This window comes from Cajanus cajan, chromosome 1 (assembly GCF_000230855.2).
Source record: "Cajanus cajan strain Asha chromosome 1, NIPB_CcT2T_4, whole genome shotgun sequence".
Classification (NCBI taxonomy): domain Eukaryota; kingdom Viridiplantae; phylum Streptophyta; class Magnoliopsida; order Fabales; family Fabaceae; genus Cajanus; species Cajanus cajan.
This window is the reverse complement of record NC_138517.1, coordinates 32,683,664-32,703,597: the sequence shown is the minus strand read 5'-3', so window position 1 is coordinate 32,703,597 and position 19,934 is coordinate 32,683,664. Positions and strand designations below refer to the sequence as shown.

The 19,934-nt window shown below is 32.5% G+C and overlaps 1 protein-coding gene across 5 annotated transcripts; it reads left to right on the top strand.

The window, feature by feature from the left end:
• Positions 1-1,456: 1,456 nt before the first annotated feature.
• Positions 1,457-17,778, top strand: LOC109815370 (protein TRANSPARENT TESTA 9). 5 transcript variants are annotated; one of them, XM_083059313.1, is made up of 22 exons: positions 1,461-1,744; positions 2,613-2,664; positions 2,754-2,830; positions 2,908-3,041; positions 3,156-3,252; positions 3,413-3,470; positions 3,983-4,091; positions 4,212-4,335; positions 4,423-4,609; positions 4,756-4,891; positions 4,979-5,078; positions 5,366-5,454; positions 5,528-5,598; positions 8,540-8,650; positions 11,535-11,600; positions 12,634-12,771; positions 14,352-14,457; positions 14,550-14,621; positions 14,727-14,785; positions 14,910-15,069; positions 16,567-16,733; positions 16,927-17,778. In XM_083059313.1, the coding sequence occupies exons 1-22, from the start codon at positions 1,692-1,694 to the stop codon at positions 17,269-17,271; spliced, it is 2,511 nt and encodes an 836-aa protein (XP_082915439.1). In that variant the 5' UTR covers positions 1,461-1,691; the 3' UTR covers positions 17,272-17,778. The 5 variants fall into 5 exon arrangements, with proteins under 5 accessions (XP_082915441.1, XP_082915436.1, XP_082915439.1 ...); XM_083059315.1 differs by having other exon boundaries at positions 1,457-1,744; positions 4,756-5,078; positions 16,932-17,070; XM_083059310.1 differs by having other exon boundaries at positions 1,460-1,744; positions 4,756-5,078; positions 14,730-14,785.
• The last annotated feature ends 2,156 nt before the right edge of the window (positions 17,779-19,934 follow it).

Genomic DNA, 19,934 nt, shown 5'->3' with positions numbered 1-19,934 from the left:
CACATGTTGGTAACTTCATCAACCTCACTTTTGTAAGAAAAAAAGATGAGAGAGTGTAGTTTTAGGGTTATGTGATATAGGGATAATTAGGATATTTAAAATTTTTTATTAAACGGGTACTCACGGGTATGGATATCATCATACCCAACCCCCGTCCCGTTTATAAACGGATAAAAAATTATCCGTCCCCATTATCCGCGGGTACCCAATTAACCTATCCATTTATTATCCATAGCAAATTTTACCTACAGATACCCACGGGTGCAGATATTTTTTTTATCCCTACTTGTACTCTTTAAGACTCTTGCAATTTATTATTGTTATAACATATGCATCAAAAAGAATTTTAAGGAATAGATCTTTATTAATTTTTTTGTCATGTATTAATTGAAAAACGTTTTGTAAATTCAAAGGGTAAAATTTTTGAGTGTTATTCAATTCACTCTTATTGAATGAGTCATTTATTATAACAATAAATATAATATAAGTAATTAGAAGTTGATAAGTAAACTTATTAAATGATAAGTATTCGGTAAAATTATCTGTTGAAATAGATAATAAATGTAAAATTATAAAAATTGACATATTAATATTGTAATCAATTAATTAAAACCCTTTTACTTTTTTATTTATTTATAATTTTTGAGTCAATTATTTTAATTATAATTTGTAGTTCCAATTATATTTATATTTATATTATATATATTAAATTATTCCCAACCAAGTTTAGAATAAAATGAATTAACATACATTTAAGAAAGTCATAATTTTATTATGTTGATTAATGTAATAGTTGAAATATTTTGAAAAATATTTATGAATTAAATTTTAATTTTAAAATAATATTTATTTATACTCACTCACCCACCCATCTATATATATATATATATATATTCTCTTCTATTTTAAAATAGATATATTTATTAGTCATTAAATTTTGTTGTTGTTTAATAATCAGTTATTACTTAAGTCACGTAATATGTAGGAATGAATTTTTTTAAAAAAAGAATATAAAAAATATTTGTTTGTATATATTTTAATCATTTATTTTATTAATAAATTTTATTTGCTTGATTATTTTTTAGTTTTTTTAATCTCCAACTATCTTATTAATAAAAGTCAAATATGAATATATATTAAAATTTAATCATTAATAAATATAAATTTAATGAAAGAATTAAAATTTTATATTTTTAAAATTAAAGATACTAAATGTATCTACTCTAAAATAAGGAGATTAAAATTATATATCAACAAAAATAAAAAATAAAAATACAATTTAGAAAAAAATTCTTGGTGTTTTGAAAAATTAAAATTACTCAAACCGGTCCATACACATTGGGCCAAGAGAAGGAGGGTGTTCAAACCCGATCCACATACCACATACCGTGAGGAATCGGGTCGAATCGAGATCCCGGTTGGCATTCTTTGTTGTTTTGTTAATTAATTATAACTAAGACAACTTGCATCACTTTTTCAAGTTTTCCTTGAAATTCTTCAACTTCTACCTGGTTCGTTAATCCAAGGCCAAGTGTTCCTGCTTCGTTCGGTAACAGTCTCTCTCGTCACGATCCTTCGAAAACCCTACTCTCTCTCTTCCTCCAGAAGCTGCTCGGAAGGATCGAGCAGTTTCGAATTCGATTCAGCATGAATTTCAGTGAGCTCAATTCCGCGCTCTGATTCGCACAACCATGTGGTTTTCCTTCTGGAGATCCAGAGATCGTTTTTCCTTGGATCAACTCAGGTTTGCATTCCGAATCCGCCCAATTGCATGTTCTCGTAAATGCACCTAATTCAACAAAAATTAAATTAAAATAAAATCCGCATTTCTCGTTCAGGCGATCCTTGATTCAATTGTGCCTTTCTTTCTTTGCCTGAGACCTGTATTCTGTAAAATTTGTTTGCGCTTGAATTGAAGTGAAGAGTTTCGGCTTTTGAACTTTCTGCTTGTCCTAACTTGCCGGACTATTTTGCTTGTTGATTTGGATTCTATTAGTTGCAAGGTGGAGTTTGAAGGATTTGTTTTGCTAGGAGATAGTAACACACTATTATTGGTTAAGAATTTATTGAAAATCTAAAAGTATGAGTTAGGGTTCATTAAACTAGGAGTGCGGCCGAGCCAATTTTATGATTTACAACGTATTTAGCTGATAATAAAGAGTGTGTTTAAAACTTAAAAAAGAGCGCTAGAGTATGTGGTGTTAACATTTTTCGTATTTATAATGATCAAATTGCATGGAGCTGTGTGTTCTGTAGGTATCATTTAGAGCCTTAGTTTCTTTGAAGCAACAAATCCCTTGTCTTGTTTCCATGATGCTAGTTGCCAATCATGTTCCTCCCTTGTTTATAATCAAGACAAAGATTGGTCCTTTCTCTTAGTTAGTAGTATTTCTTATTTAGTTGTCACTTGTCAGCATTTTATCAGGGGACTGGGAGAGGGATAGAGGATAAGAGTTTAGTTGCTCCCTGGTTTTGATTTCTTGAATGTTGACTTGAAGTTCATTTGTGTAGATATAGCTTAATGATAATATAGAAAATGATTGGGTAAATTTTACTGATTATTTATTTTGTTTATTCAATTAAGTGTTGTCCTGCTGCCTTATGGTGCTTAGGTACTTGGCTGACCAATTGACGAAAGTTCAAATAGTTAATGAGGTTAATAAGGTAAAAATAACTTCATCCTATGCTCAGAGCAGTCTTTGACTTGTTTTTCATGGTTTCCCTAATTTTCTAAATCGTGCAATGTGTGGAAGGATTTTGTTATTGAGGCACTGAGATCCATAGCGGAGTTGATAACATATGGCGACCAACATGACCCAAGCTTTTTTGAGTGAGATTCCCTTTTGCTTATGTTACTTAGTAAAATTGGTTTAGTGCTGGCAATTTATATATCATGGCTTGTGGCAGATTCTTCATGGAAAAGCAAGTTGTGGGAGAGTTTGTACGTGTTCTTAAACTTAGCAGAACTATGAGCATTCCACTTCAGTTGCTACAAACAGTGAGCATTATGATCCAGAACCTAAGAAGTGAACATGCTATATGTATGTTGATTGTCAAATGAAGTGCCCTATTCTGCACTTATATCAGTTTCTCATCTATATTTAACACATTGTTGATGATCGGCTTAATAATCGTCTTTATCTTAACTTCTGCAGACTATATGTTTAGCAATGAACATATGAACTACCTAATTACATATCCATTTGACTTTCGCAACGAAGAACTATTGTCATACTACATATCCTTTTTAAGGTTTGTTTTAATGCATCCTACTGGTGAATGGAAGTTTATGATTACACTGCATGAAATCTGTTTTCTGGGGTTGTATAAATTTTGTTGACGCCCCCCCTCTCTTTGTTTTTAAAACTTTTGCTAACTTGTTCTTTGGTTAAATGTCTTTTGGTCATTGAAGAGCAATAAGTGGAAAATTGAACAAGAATACAATTTCTCTGCTTGTGAAGACTCGCAATGTAAGTTTTCTACTCTCTGGGTCTACTTATTCTGATAGCTATTCAGAATATTAGCTTAAGGGAGATCTGTAAGATGTTGTTAATAACTGTTGAATAGTTGCACTAATATTTATGGGTTAAAAATGGAGGAGACGAGACTAAGTTTTTATTTCTTTTTCTAGCTGGTGGATAATGCAGGTTTAATTGTATATCAGATTCTGTGTTGAATTTTTTTTTTTGGTATAAAAAAGTGTATGCAGGATAAAAAAATAACTGTTTAAATACAACAAAATTCTGTTTGATATTTTCTGCAATTGAGGTTGATATTCAAAGTGAATAGACTTGAGCAAGAAATCTGTTGGACAATTGGTAGTCCTGTTAGTGTAACAGCCATTTTGTGAGATTATTAATTTTTATGTTGGCCATCTGTTTTTAATCGGTAATTCAATTTGGTTGTGAAGGAGATATCAGATGATTCTGCCTTTGTTTTCTACATGTCCAAAGGTTTTTACTCTACTTTTCTATGCATTTAGGATGAAATAGTTTCATTTCCACTCTATGTTGAAGCAATACGCTTTGCCTTTCACGAGGAGAGCATGGTTCGTACTGCTGTCCGTACTGTGACCCTTAATGTTTATCATGGTAAGATACTAAGATTTACTGTTTTATGTGGCCTTTCTCCCTCCAAGTTTCTTTCCTGAACTTAGTTATGTTACGATGCAAAATACTAAATTTTCTGACAATTGTCTGTGCAATTTTCAGTTGGGGATGAATGTGTTAATAGATATATAGCCAGCGCACCTCACACTGATTACTTCTCAAACCTGGTTTCATTCTTTAGGAATCAATGTATGGATTTAAATAGACTGGTCTCTGAGACACTGAAGTAAGACATCATTGCTTCTTTTCTCTTTAGTATATTAACTTCAGATTTCCTTTTTTCCTGATAGAGGAATTATTGTTACTGAGACAGAAATCCAGGTCCAGATTCAACCTCTGCAATTATTGCTGCTGTAGATGAAATTGAGGATAACCTGTATTACTTTAGTGACGTTATCTCTGCTGGAATTCCTGATGTTGGGAGGCTAATAACAGACAGCATTCTGATGCTTCTGATTTTTCCAATTCTTCTTCCTTCCCTGAGATTACTGGATGTTAATGTATGAAACTTCATTTTCTGGTTTCTATGTTCACTGTGATCTAATTTGCATCTGTTCAAGGATCTCTAAAAGATCTTTCTTGGATGGATTTTGATTTAATATTATACAGTGTGTTCTTATTAATGTTTAGTAGCACATTAATCCAGGACATGCAAAGTGGTGTTGTCACTTCTCTCTACTTACTTTGTTGCATCTTAAGGATAGTCAAAATCAAAGATTTGGCAAATACCATAGTCGTGGCACTTTTTTATCCCTTAGAGGCCCTTACAACATTTTCTAGGGGTAAAGTCAATGGCTATATATCTGATCTCGGTTTTACCTCTGTAAGCCAAGAACCAGATAATGATAATATTGCCAAGTGCAATGCAGAATGCTTGACAGTGAATGTGCCAAACCCTTCTAGTTCTCCAAGTTTTCACTCAGAAAGTATGTCAGAAGATAATTGTAGCAATTCAAATTTGGCTTTAAGGTAATGACACTCTTTTCACCTGAATTTAGGTTTTTGTGATATATGTTAGATTGAAAACAGTTCACTTTGTATTTCTTCTTGTCTTTGGATCTGGAAAGATTAGTAAACTTGTCATGCCAGCTCAAACTATCATTCCTATAGTGTTTAGTTTTTACTCGGTCATTGAAGTGTCAATATGCAATTTCTATTCTATCAAATAAAAAAGTAATATTCTAGTTCTTGGATTTTTCTCTTGACATAATTCTGATGATTTTTTCTGGTCATCATGACTACTCTAATTGATGTAGGGAGGTTTTTCTTGCATATATTACAAAAGGGAATGACTTACAAGTTTTGGGTTCTCTGAGTGTGCTTGCCACCTTACTTCAAACTAAAGGTCATACCAGTGAATATCTGATTGCTTTATCATTACCTTCATTTTTGTATACTTAATATATCTTGTTTTGTAGAACTTGATGAATCAATGTTAGATAGGCTTGGAATTCTTCCACAACGCAAACAGCACAAGAAACAGTTATTGGTACGTTGCATCTTCCATCTAGACTATTTTAAATGTATAAACATTTGACTGTTGACTTTTGCCTCCATTTGTCAAAATAGTGCTTGTTAGGACGTGTGAAAAGAGGAAAGCCCAACCCCAAAAATAAGTTAATTAGGTGGGAGAGCCTCTTGGCTTAAGTACCATATCAAGTTTCTCAATCTATTTCACGTGGAACTCTCAACATTGCCACTACGGTTGGAAATGAGTTGACTTCGGTTCAACTCGGCTTGACTCGATAACATTTGATGTAGCTCGTAGCACGACTTGAGCATTTTTTCCAGTTCAAACTCAGCTTAGTTCGAGCTTGCTAGCAACTTGGTTCAGCTCGTTAGCTTGAATCACATGAACCAAGACTCAATATTTTTAATCTTATACATTTGAAAATTTCAATTTAACAATAGATTTTAGATAAAATGATTGTTTATTTTTTTTAAAAGACAAAACATAAATTATTCTATTAGCTTTGTAAGATTACAAAGTACAACTCTAAAAAAACATTATTACAACTAAAGTCTGTATAAATTAATTAAAACAACTTCACCTTGTATATAATAATAGAAAATCCAATCCATAACCATGAAATTCTAAAATGTTCACTTCTTTATTATTAACTTATAACTAAGTTTTGAAAGTTCTTTCATATTTTAATAAGCTGAAACTAAATAGAAAGTTAATTATATAAATCATATATTTATATGTCGAGTCGATTCATGAACTAAATGAACTAAATTATGCACAACTCAAGTTCGGCTTATTTATTTATCAAGTTAAATCTTTAGGTCAAGTTTAGCTCATTTGGTTCATGAACCAAGTTTAATGAGTTAGTTATCGAATCGTGTTTTGAATTATTTTTGAGTTGGTTTGGTTTATTGCTACCCCTAATTGCCACCCTTTTAAGAGTTGATGTCCTCAACTTTCATTCCATTGACACTAATCCGGTGATAGTTCTTTTCCCTTTGAAGGCTTTCCTCACTTGTTGGTATATGGTATTGCACCTTAATCCAACCTATAGGTAGTCCTTTTTATAGCTCAACTCTCAAAGAAAGCACTAATAATGATATGGTGGCTGTTACACTAATGGTAAAAGAGCTAAAGAAAATTAGGGTTGCTAAAACTTATGCAACAGATAAGAGACATTAAATTTTAAACTTTTCTTCTCATAATTGATAATATACAACCAGGCTATGAATAACGTAACATTCTGAAAATACTACATCATGGCCCACGAGGCAACAACCTGATCATCAGGGAAAGGAAATACAATAAACCAAATAGAAACCTGGCACAATTAGATATAGTCCACTAACCAGGAGGGTCTTTGAGCTATGTGCTTGGGCCTTGAGCCTTAGTGAGCCAGGTATCTTGGATGAGTCATAAGACACACTAGCAGTGCATCAGGTAGGATTTCTACTAGTGATATCCACTGACCAAATTTTTATAACAGATTCTCAAGCAAGGTTATATTGTTTCTGCTGTAGATGATGTCCTGTATTCTGTATTTTTAAATTTTCCGGCCATTAAATTTGCCATTTTATGCCAAATACACAGTAAAGTTGAGTATTAGAGCTCAGTAAGTCATATTATTATTTATTTTCGTTTGGAGTTTACCCTGATTAGCATTTTCCTCACCATTATTTCTTTATAAGTACTGTTGAATTTACCTTCAAGTGCCATTATTACAAAATCCGTAAATCTCAACAATGACCTAGCCTTTTCCCACTTGATTCTTGGTATCCCGGCTCGTGGTTACTCTGGTTACTCGCTACCCTTTGTATGATCTACTTCCCTAATTGCGGCTTCTATAAGTCTTCGCCACACATGCCTGAATCACCCAAGGCAAAGTTCTACCTTTTATTTTTCTACAAAAAAGTACTATCCCAACTTTCTCCTTAATAGTTATTCCTAATCTTAATATTATCTAGTATAACCACTCATCTAATGCAACATTCTTATCTATGCTGTAGTGACTTTAATCTATCGATTTTTTACTGCTCAACATTCTGTCATACATTGTAGAAAAGCTAGACTGGTGACTTTCTGTCACAACACAAAGAATTCCATTTCTTCCCTCTTGCTTGAATCATATGACTAACATCCCCACCATTTTGTCCCTTGTTTTGTATGATGATCTATGATGGACCCAAATACTTAAACCATGTGACCTGTGGTAAGGTATCATCTCCAATTTTTACCTCAAAGTTAAGATTGGTGCACTTCCTGCTAAACTTAAATCCTACTTCTATTTCAATGAAAGCCATATGTTTCCATAGCTTGCTTCCTCTTCACTAACTTCTCATTTATTTCCTCTCTTGACTATTCAACTAGGACTATATTGTCTGCAAAAAATAAGATGTCAAGACTTTTGGATAAGTGTTAATGGCACATATTAACATCCTTAGCATTCTTGGATGTGATTCTATAAATGAAGTTGAGGTACTGGAGAAGGCATTGCATATAAAGGAATAATAATAAGGTTTTGTGGATAGAATTAAGAAAAGGGAAACATTTATTGATGGGAGGAATTTCAAATTTGAAACTCATGTAGAAATCTATTCACTTGTGCTTAGACTTTATCTAAATCAAGCTTTGACAAGGAATATTTGTTTTGAGTAAATAAAGTTAAAATGTAAGAATATCTTAGCTATATAATGTCTCGAATATTTGTGATAGTAAGTTTTTTTTCTTTCTCTTTTGTTGCTAGAAGAAACAATGATAAATATAGTGGAGGATTCGACAGCTTTACCTAGGAAGGTTATTGCCAAATGAATTATTAATTTTTTCGTGTTCATTTAGAAATATGGCCCATTTCAGGAGGGGGAAATAGCTCATAGTTGTAATCTAGTGAATGGTACTTCTTTCCACTTTTAATGAATTCGGTCTATTGTTGTATGTTATTGATTGATATTGCATATTTCTGCAGCAAGCTTTGGTTGGCGAGGATTCAGGTGAAGAGCAACTTTTTTCTTCTGAAAATAGCTTGGCGAGGGATGGCAGTGGCTGTGAGCTTGATGTCTATCTTGAAAAGATCAAGGTTTGCAGTTCCCTGTTTTTTAAGTGTTAGTGGCTGTCCTTTATTTGACCTTTATTATAATTTTCATTTATGCTTGCTTGACGCAAGTTTGGTTCTATACTTTTCTATTTTGTTAATTAGTTTTACTAGCTGACTATGTGATTAGATTTAATATCTGATTGCTTCTAGTTTCCACTCTTGCTTTATTCTTAGTTAGCCTAATTGAGGAATGTCTATAATACCGTTAATTAACAATATCTATCCTAATCTTGGTTGAGCTCTGAACGCCATAATTTTTCTAAACTAAGTGAAATAGTTTAGAAATTGGATGGAAACATTGCCATTCTATCAAAGAATATGACACTAATGATTTTTGTTTTTCGTAATTTCTGCGAAAATAAAATCATCTAAGGAGGAATTATATTGGGGAACAGGAGGATGATTAGATTTGTAATACGTGTCACTGTGTCTTGTTGTCCTGAGTCGTGATTCTTTGTTGGTTGACTTTCATCTTTTTTCTTAGTGCTTTTATGAATTGTTATGTTTATGACTTTATGTGATGAGATCATCAGACTTTTATGAATATGACATTATTCTTTTGAGATTTTAGGCTATGATTTGGCTGTTTTTAATTTATATTTCATACACACACAAAACACACATAATTTTTTTTGTCTGCAATGGCTTCTGCCATAGGCTGCCACCCCCATCTGCCATATGTTTATGGTGGGTTTTTGGCACATCACCATAGGCCATTATATTATTAATTTTTTTCTCACTGGTGGTGGACAATGGGTCTGTTGGGTATTAAGTATTCAGCAATTAGGGTTTTACTCCTTTTCAGGTTCTATATACCATGGTGTGTGTGTGTGTGTGTGTGTGTGAGAGAGAGAGAGAGAGAGAGAGAGAGAGAGAGAGAGAGAGAGAGAGAGAGAGAGAGAGAGGAGTTACAACAATGAAATCCTCATGTACAATTTTTGTATATAAAATAAATACAATTGTACTGATAACTGTTCCCTAATAACTATTTATTCATTATATGTACAGCTAAGGTTACCCTATTTACATTTGATTCTTTTCAGTAATGCCTTTTTTGTTCCTTTTATTTAATGTGTTCTAGATTTTGGTAGAATTGATTATGAAAGAATTAAGGTTATAAAATTTGATATTTGTACGGGAGTGATACTCTTTACAAGTGAGTATAGAAGAATTGATTATGTTTTGTTTATGTAAAACAACTTTTGAAGTCTAAATGTAGATATATTTCAAGAAATTTGTAGGTCCCACGTCAAGAATCATTTTTGTACAACATATAAGATAATGATTTTCACTTATCTCAAAATCAATTCTTTTTGCTGCAATCTCACTTTACTGTTAAAAGTTACCAAATAAGAAAATTTCTATTGAAAGTCATTCGTTTTGCTAGAAACATGCTTTCCTTGCAAAACACACAGGCTCTTAACAGTTTAAGATTCTCTGTCCCTTTGAGTGAGAATGTTGGAAAAAGGTCACCGAATAGAAGAATCTTGTGGTTTGTATTCTAGAGATACATGAATGATTCAAAGCCATATGCTTTTCATCATGATTCAAATTTCTGTAATTTGTGTCAAAATGTGCTATTTAATGGGTAAGTAAATGTATAACCTCTTACCTTATTGTTTGAAGGACTAGTCCAACTTTCAAAGTGATGCTATGTTTAAATCAAACTTCCGACCAAATTACATGTACCTTTTGGTGAGATCTCATGTTAAAAATGATACTAGGTCTTGAGTCCTTTCCCTTTAGACTACAAACATGTTAATGGTCTCTCTAAAATTCTTTAAGAGGACTTGGGCAATATTTTGCTGTCCGAGATAATCATATCTATCAAGGTGTGAGAACTAAGAGCAGTGGTGAAAATTCTATATGAATTATGTTGATTACAACTTACAAGTGTATCTTTTGTATCCATTTCATAATATATTTGATTTCATTATCTATAATTTAGTACTTTGTTACTCAGCATTGCTTCAAAAAATAAGAATTTTTTTTTAGAATTGCTCTCATCAAAGTTTAAATAAAATTTGAATCACTTTCCCACTGATATACATACATGAACATGGATTCATGGATGGGATTTGTGCTATTGGTTTGTTTCTGTAAGTGTATCCAAGTGTAATAATGCAAAAATATGTTAGGCATATGTTAAAATTTACCCGTGGCTAATTTGTGCTCAACTTCCATAAGTCTTGGTGTTTGTTGTTTTCTATTTCCATTGTTGGGTGCATAGAGATCCTAGTGCGGGTGATTGATAATTGTAGCTAGTTATACTTTATAACTCTGTTTGATTCTCATCAAAATGGTGGGATATTATGTTGCACAGGTATGGAGTCAAGCATCTGATATGATACAATACTTAAATACTGATTTTTTTAAGATACTGTGTCGACAATATATGCTAATTTTAAATAAAATATTTATATTCATATATGTGAATGATATGTGCATATGATTATACTATTCTAGACGAAGTTTCAAGTTTCCCCTCTGCGAAGTCCATATTTTATAATTTTTAGGTTGGCAAGTACTTTGAGGGTGATGGATATCCAAAAATTAAAGGATACACCAAAATTAGAAATGCAGGTGTATTATGAGTATTGGATTTTGGATATGGATGCATCACCGTATTTGGAGTATCTATGTATCATAGGTTTGATAGAAATACTCACGTGCTATTTGAGATTTTGAATCTGTTTTTGATATTTTCTAATAGATTATATCCAAATTGTATTAATATTTGATTTGATTTGATTCACTTAATCTTTGTGGAGTAAGCTATATGTTCAGTTGTTTTTTTCTTACCAACATTTAGAAGCTCCGTTGCTTGATATTAGCTTTCTTACTTTTTCTTTACCTTGTTTTACAGGAGCAGTACGGGTTATCTTTTCTGTCTTCTGATTTCATAACAAGCCCTCGTGTGCCGCGATTTCAGGTACATGTTTGTATCTCGTTGAGTGTTGTTTATATTATTTTTTGTAATAGTTTCATCACTACTATGCAAAAGCCCTTAACTTGTTAGTGGTTGTCACATTTGAAGGGGAATTATGTTAGAGAGAAAGGAGGTAGGTAAAGTACAACTAGGGAAGAATGGTATATTCTCTAAAACTTAAGAAATTAAATTCAAGGAGGAGCATGAGAGAAACTCAAGAATGCAGCAGAGAAAGGCTGCCCAGTCTCTTTGGATATCAGAAATAGCAACTTGAAACAGCCATTGGCAAAGACCCAAGAGATGGCATAAACAGAATCCTATCTTGGAGGCTGTAGCAAGTTTAAGGGAAATAAAACTCACGGAGGTGTTTGTTGATATGAGATATGTATAACATAATGTTGATAACCGCATAATATTTAAATTTAAATTTCACTTATAAATGTTATAATTCATAACATAAAATATTCAAAATTAAATATGAAATTAAATAAAATAGATGTCATAACATTTTAGGTCAACAACATGGTAATATTAATTAGCAACTACAATTAGAAACTAAATAAATATAGTTGATATGATTATCAATCATCATAATATTTGGCTAGAATTGTATCAATCATCATAATATTGTTTTTTTTTTATAAATTAGATTAAAAAAAAGTATGTGTGTATGTGTGTGTGTGTGTGTATATATATATGTATGTATGTATGTATGTTTTTTTTTCCAGTGAACTGGTTATGCCCAGCTTAACAATTTTTTTGCGAGGCCAGTTTTTGGAATTAAATGGACTTATCTAATGTCTGGTCCCAGTACTACTTTCTGGTCCAGTCCAGTTTTGACAACATAGATGAATGCTTTACATAATCATATAATGAGTAGTTGTTCCTATTGTTAACATTAATTTTATCTGATGCTCAAATAAAAGAGAAACAATACCTTTATCTGTTTCTGTGTATTACTTATGCCATGCCAAGTTCTATGACATTCTGTTTATCAATTTAATTATATATGGTGTGTCTGTGTTTTCATTTTCAGGTGCTCGATGCATTAGTGAGCCTCTTTTGTCGTTCTAATATATCTGCAGAGACACTGTGGGATGGTGGTTGGCTTTTACGCCAGTTGCTTCCTTACAGTGAGGCAGAATTCAACACTCAACACCTGGAATTGCTGAAAGTAAGAACATATGAGGCTTAACCAGCAACTCCTACGATAATTAATGCATGCACCTATAATTGTGTATTATTTGTATACGTAGGAAGTCCACCTCTTTGCTTAGTATATTGAAGTGATTTTTGGGTGGGGCTGATTTGCACACATGGAACATCCTGGTTCACTGTTAGTTTGTTTTATGTTATTCCAGATATATAATTTGCAAAGACTCAATTATTATTTTGTAGACGGAAAAATCTTGTTAGGAAACTGGTATGACAGGATAGGCACATAAGAGAAGAGAATCTTCTATTGCAATGAAAAGTGGGTTTCTAGAGAAGGTAAAACAAATAAGGGAGGCTATACACAGGACTTTAAAATCCTGATATCTCCTAACAACCAATTACAACTTACAAAACTGAATTATCTCCTAAATTCTTCATATTTATACTTTTATAGCAGATATAACAGCTGTAACTTCCCAACATCCTATGAAGCCTCATCCAATCCCTTGAACTGGATTCCATTTTATTTCTTCTATGATTCACTTTCATAATAGAAGCTCTAATACTTCCTTGCTTGATTTAACTATAATTTACCATTTATCTTTTAAATTTTAGTCCTGCAGTAAGAAGTCTGTTGTCACTCTTTGGAAGACATGGTAACCTAAACCCTTTCTTGAGATTTACAAAGCAACGATTAGGGATTTGATTGTATGATTGTATCTAGATAATATGGTTCTTTATTGTTGTAGACCTTTTTATGGAAGTTACTAAATATTTCTTGAAGCCACTTGGGTTGGGATAGTTTACACAATGTCCATTCTAACCTTATTGCTGCCATTTTAGACAAAAAAAACTAAATATTTCTTCAGAAAATGGTTATTGCTTACTAATATGAAGTTAGAAGTTTCTTTATATCTTTTCCTAATATCATTTCCATAGACCTTTCAAGGAATTTAAAAGTAGTTTGAGAGAAGTCGTATCCTACTGAGTCAGTTACATAGATTGCATGACGCTATTGGACTCATTTAAAGATCAAATTTTCAAGAATATTATTCACAGTTCCATCACAATGTAGTTTGAGATAAGGTACTGACTACTGATACAAATTGCACAAAAAGTTTTCATGCCTTTTAGTATTGTCATCTATGATCAATTTTATTAATCCTAGTTTTGGGATGGAATTGTGAATAATTTTTGAGAATTTGGTCTTTAAACAAATCAAGTGGCGTTGTGCAATCTTTGTAATTCACCTCACCTAATGGGATCATACTTTTTTTGTTCTGGGAAGGAGTGGGGATTATTTCTAAATTCCAAATGGTTCCATTTTTTAAAGTTGTTAATGATGGTTCTTTGATTTGTAAACTTAGTCTATGAGTAACTCTGTTGATGGTTTGTATGGTGATTTTTTTCATTGATGCATATGTGCCAATGACATATATGAAATAATTTATAATCAATTAATACATCAAATGTATGGGTATAGACATGAATTTACCATATTTCCATTTGTTTATTGTCGATACATTCACTATATGCATCTCATATCTCTGCTATTTGCATCTCCTAATCACTGTTGCATCTATTTTTCTCCAAATACAGGATTCATACAAGAATTCTGCTACTGCTCTTGTAAAGGAGGTTAGAGGTTTCTGGCTCGATCTTCTTATCACCGTTCTTTGTAATGAGTGGAGAAAATGCAAAAGAGGTGATTTTATAACATATCTTTTTGTGCTTAATGGATTTCTATATTCAAGTGGTTTACTTGTGTGCTTCAACGAAATAATTTTCTACATGTAGCAATGGAGTCATCATACCCTCCAAAAGAACCCAAGTGCATACTTTTTCCATCTCAGATGCTCTCTTCAGAAGGTAAGATTGTACTAATGAGCTGTTCCAACATATATTTTTTCCTTTGGCTGGTGGTCCTGGGGAGAATAGTAAGTTGGCTCTTATTTGATGTTTCTGTTTACACAGAAGATATACCCGAGGGCTCATCATTTGCTGCTGGAGAAAGAATGCATGAATCTGTGAAGGTCTGCTCTTATTCTGTAGTCTTGTTATTTTCTTAAAAGTGCACTATAGCTTAACTTACTAACACTTTGACTTTTCTCAATTTTTTTTTCTTCCATGAATTGTGTGCCCCACTCTTTCTGTTAGGTATTTGTAGTTCTGCACCAACTTCAAATATTCACTCTAGGTAGACATGTGCCTGAACAGCCTCTTATTTATCCTCCTGGTGATCTCCCAGCAAATTCTCGTGCTCAGACTTCTGGACTTGATATTTCAGGCCCAAAACCAGGAACTGAAGTCAGCCTTGGTAAATGTTCCAACTGGAGTTTTCTTTATGCTCTTTTTGTGATTGACACAAATATATCTTATATTTCCAAAAATCCTAATTTTCATTTCCCATGCAGTCGAATCCCATTCTGCCTACTCCATACTCTATATTCCTTCTCCTTTTTCCTTTAGAGAGGGGAAGGGGGAAACAATTTGGTATTTCTATTTTTTTTCTTCTTCATAATACTGTGCCTAGCTGTTTAAATGAGCTATGCTGCGAGTTTAGGAAATGGTATGTTGAAGAGCTGTTTTTCATGTATACTGAAAGGGTTTTATGGCTTTATGAAGCCAAAATGCAACGTAAACATGGTATGTCATTTTCACCAATAAGAGTTACATAAAATGAATACGCAATGTTGTATGGTAACAAACCTAACTGGAGAGAGAAAATTGTGCCTTGTTGAAATGCAAAGGAATGTTTGCAATTTTTTAGAAAATAATTTATTTTGCAAATTGTACTTTACTATTGTGTTATGGTGGTACTTGTTTTCTTCAGTAAATTACACTGGTACCTCTGAGTTTTCGCCAAATTGCACAGAGATCTACTTTTTCAATTTTTACAGCAGCTTCCCTTACAGGGAGACATGGTCCAATGTTTTGTAAACATTTAAGGGAGTTTAATGTAATGCCAAAGGGGTTTTAGTGTCATGTTTTTCGAACAATTAAGAGGAGTTAGTCTAGGGGTAGAAAAACAGAGGGTTTATCTGCAATCTTTATAAGAAACCCTCAATTTGGTCCTCTGAAATGACATGTATATCACCATTCACCACATTAGTTGGTTGGATAAGAAAGTTCAATAACCCACCTATTTGGAAGATATACTCCAGGAGGGGGCGTAGTAGATGTAGAATACTTCCATGTGGCAGTTTTGCAAGATAGTTGTGTTTTTAATTATGCAGGACAATCATCAGTTATGTAGCAGCTATGTATTCGTAGTATATGACGTAAGTAGGGGTTAGGAGGCAGTTATTATGTGTATATTTGGTAATTTGGACAGAATTCATTCTCTTTGTAGGAATTTCTCAACCCTGGGAGCTGGGACTATTCGTGCTGTTCTTTCTGTAAAATTTTGTATTTGATCAAAATAAACACTAATTAAAGATCAATTTCAGCTGGTAATCTATCATTTGTCCTTAAAAGAATTTAGTAACCAAATTAGTCCCTCAAAGGACAGAGTGACATTTTAGATCCTTTGAGGGGTTGATTTGATGACAAAATTTTTAGAAGCTTGCTGTTGCATTTTGGATCTTTGAGGGGCCAAATATGATAACAAAAAATTTTAAAGGGTCAATATGGTGACGTATGTAACATTAGAGGACTAAATTGATGGTGTTTCTTTCTTTTATTGTCTGGGGATATGTTCCGTTTTAGGTTGTATAAGTAATTCCTTACGTGGTAAGAAGAAAGTTACATAAAAGTATTGTAAGTTGGCAATCAACTGGTTTTTGGTAAAATTGCTCTTATTTTCCATGTGCAGTGAATGCTGTGCCTTGTAGAATTGCTTTTGAAAGGGGTAAAGAGCGCCATTTTTGCTTTCTAGCAATCTCTGTAGGAACATCTGGGTGGCTTGTGCTAGCAGAAGAGTTGCCAATGAAGAAGCCCTATGGAGTTGTTCGGGTTGCTGCACCTTTGGCTGGGTGCAATGTGTGTATAGTTGTCTTCTACCCTTGCATTTTTATCTTGAATTAGCTGACAACTAGGGTACAAATTTATGTTGCTGGTTTTGACTTTAGCCAACCGATCAGTGAATGTAATTTGAAGATTTGAATTTTACAGTTAATTTTACTTCGATTAATATATAATAATTTTACTATCATTTTGTGTCCTCATTTTTTAGCCCAGGATTGATGATAAACATCCAAGATGGTTACATCTGCGGATCCGACCGTCTTCGTTACCTGTTCTGGATCCTGCCAAGTTCAATGTCCATGCCCAAGGGAAATTAAAGACAAAAGCTTTTGTCGATGGAAGATGGACATTGGCGTTCAGGGATGAGGAATCTTGCAAAACTGCTTCATCCATGATTCTTGAAGAGATTAATCTTCTAAGTGACGAGGTTCACCGAAGACTAAAACCTTTGCTCAACCTTGAAACCACATTGGATTTATCTGGCCTGTCTACATGTGATTCAGAGGATTCCTCTTCACATACAACACCTCCCAATTCGGCGAAAGGTTTTTGACTTTATTTACAATAACAGGCTGTTTTTCTACTCGAGGGGTGGGAAATTATTAAGTCGGTCACCCTTTTTGTATATCCTCCAAAATTACATACCAAATTTGTAGATTAGCAACTGTGGTTTAGTGCCATTCTTTTTGTATACTAGCCTTTCCTTTTCCTGATTTTTAAGTTTATATTCTCTCATTCTTTAGGAGCTCTAACCTAGGCCCCAGATTTCTTTTTTGTATTTCATTATTGCTAAGCTCTGTAACAAATGTAAATTTGAGGGAACCCGTTAAGAATTTTTTTCCTCCTTGTCCAGACAAGTGTCTATTTATTTACTTTAATGAGTTATTGCTAATTATATGGATTATGTAATAATGATAGGCTTCAGGTTTGGCTAGCCAACGATTCATTTCATATCATAAGAGGAATCGTTGATGACTTTGAATTAAATTGTCGTACATGGATGAATTGATGTAATTGCATTTTATCAGTATGAATCATACAATATAGTGAATTGATATTCTATCTGTCTCTTACTTTCTCCCATTTTCATTGAAAAGCAAGTTAAAGAAAAGAGATAAAGAGTACTGTTGAAAACATATTATTTGATGATTCTAATATTCTATTTTCATTCATCCAAATAGAGGTTCCACATCCTCACTCATTCATTTTATACACTTTATTTGGTTGTTTCACTGCTTTGTTTTTACTTCTTTGAAGCTAAGATGCCAGTTATTGTTTGTCATTTTGTTGAGTCTTATGATAGTTAACTTGTTGGTTTCTAGTTTAAAACTACAATATTGAGCACTATTTTTCTGCCTTCCAATTTTACAACACGATGAGATTCACAATTCAAAAGTTAATTGTGATTTCACTATTTGAATCCAAATTTAATAACCTCACTGTTATGTGTGTTATTATGTTGTCGAGTAAAAACTTGTCAAATATTACGCCACATTTACGAAGTTTTTATCATCTGATTACAGTTTGTATCACTTTGTTTTCTATGCCCTCGTATTTTAACTTGAGAAGAGCTTCCCGAAGGTTAAGCATGCAAGATTATGAATAATTTTGCACTGTAAGGAAGTAATAATATTTCAATAGTGAATTAGAAATATTGTGAGAGCATTTTCTTTTTCTTATCTCAGGTCTAAATAAGTTTAAAACGTTAATAATGCTTTGACATTAATGCTCTCAAAGTATCATGTGGCAAGCTCCTAACGAATACTGCCCCACGCACTCGTATTTACCAGACAAAATTAGAGATAAGCTCGACTAAAAACACTTAATTGAATTCACTCCCCTCGTATATTTCTCACACTCAACACTATCTTGTTCACTCGTTCCGCCGACACCGTGTGTCGGTATCATCAAATGGGGAAATTTTTTATGTCCTCTCAGTACATGTTTTCTTTTTCTTTAAATAGCAACACCCACTTTTGTATGATTGGATTTTTCTTGACAAAAATAAAGTTATTAAAAGAAAAAGAAAAACTGTAAGGAAATGTGTACTACAGGGACACCAATTTTTTTTTCATTTGTTAGACATTTTACTCATCATCATAATCAAATGAATTATGTTTAACTTTTAAAAGAATGTCATTGTTCTATAATCTTTGTGTTCTAATTAGATTGATAATTTATCTTAATTTTAAATGGACTGTCTACCCTTATCCTAAATCTTATTAAAAAATTTATATACGTCACTTAAAATAAAGCATACCAACACTACTACAACCGTAATGATTTCAGGCTTATTGCGCTAATATCTTTTTAGGCTATTCAACTTGTATTCTTTTAAAAAGGTTTTAATTAATTGCATTCTCAACAGTGATGATTGGGTATAACAATTATATCATTGTACACTTTTATTTCCAACTGAACACCATTGATAGGTCTTTTAGAGCACTAATTCAATCAGAAAGCGAGGGTCCCAAAAGAGTGAAGGTACCCTATAACATTACAAAAGACACCAAAATGGAGTTTGTCATTATGAAATCTTAATAAGAGTACAGCTTTTGGAGAAACTCTACCCTATCATCACATGCTTTACTATTCCCTCATGGTTAAAGTAAGAAAGTGACAACCAAACCAAAAGAATGTAAATAAATCAAATCAAAACGGCAGAGTCCCCCCTTTCTATTTGATCGTGATTCATTAACCACTTTATGCGTTTAAAGTGGACTAATATCGACAACTGAACAATGTAGTTTAATTTACAGAAATTAAAAATAACCTTTACTAGCCTAGGAATTTAATTAGCATATGTTGATCAAGTGTATTTTTTACATGGTCATCTAATAATGATTATCACTTATGCTAATATTATTTTCTTTGTAATTATTTTATAAGTTATATCTAAAATGATTTTTAATTTACTAACAGTATATATTGATAGAGTTATGATGTAATGTTTGTCTTATAGAAATATATTTATCAAGAGAAGAATTATATATTATTATTTTATTGATTATTTACATCCAACTCATTAATGGTAAGATATTGTTTATTTGAATTTATAATTTCGTAATTTTGCTTTTAATCATCATTTAAAAGACTTTTTTTTGATAAAATATATTTGTGTTTCATAAATTTTTTATTTCCTCTCATATTTTAGCGATATGAAATATTGTTTGTATTCCAACACACATATATATATATATAAGGAGAGATCAAATG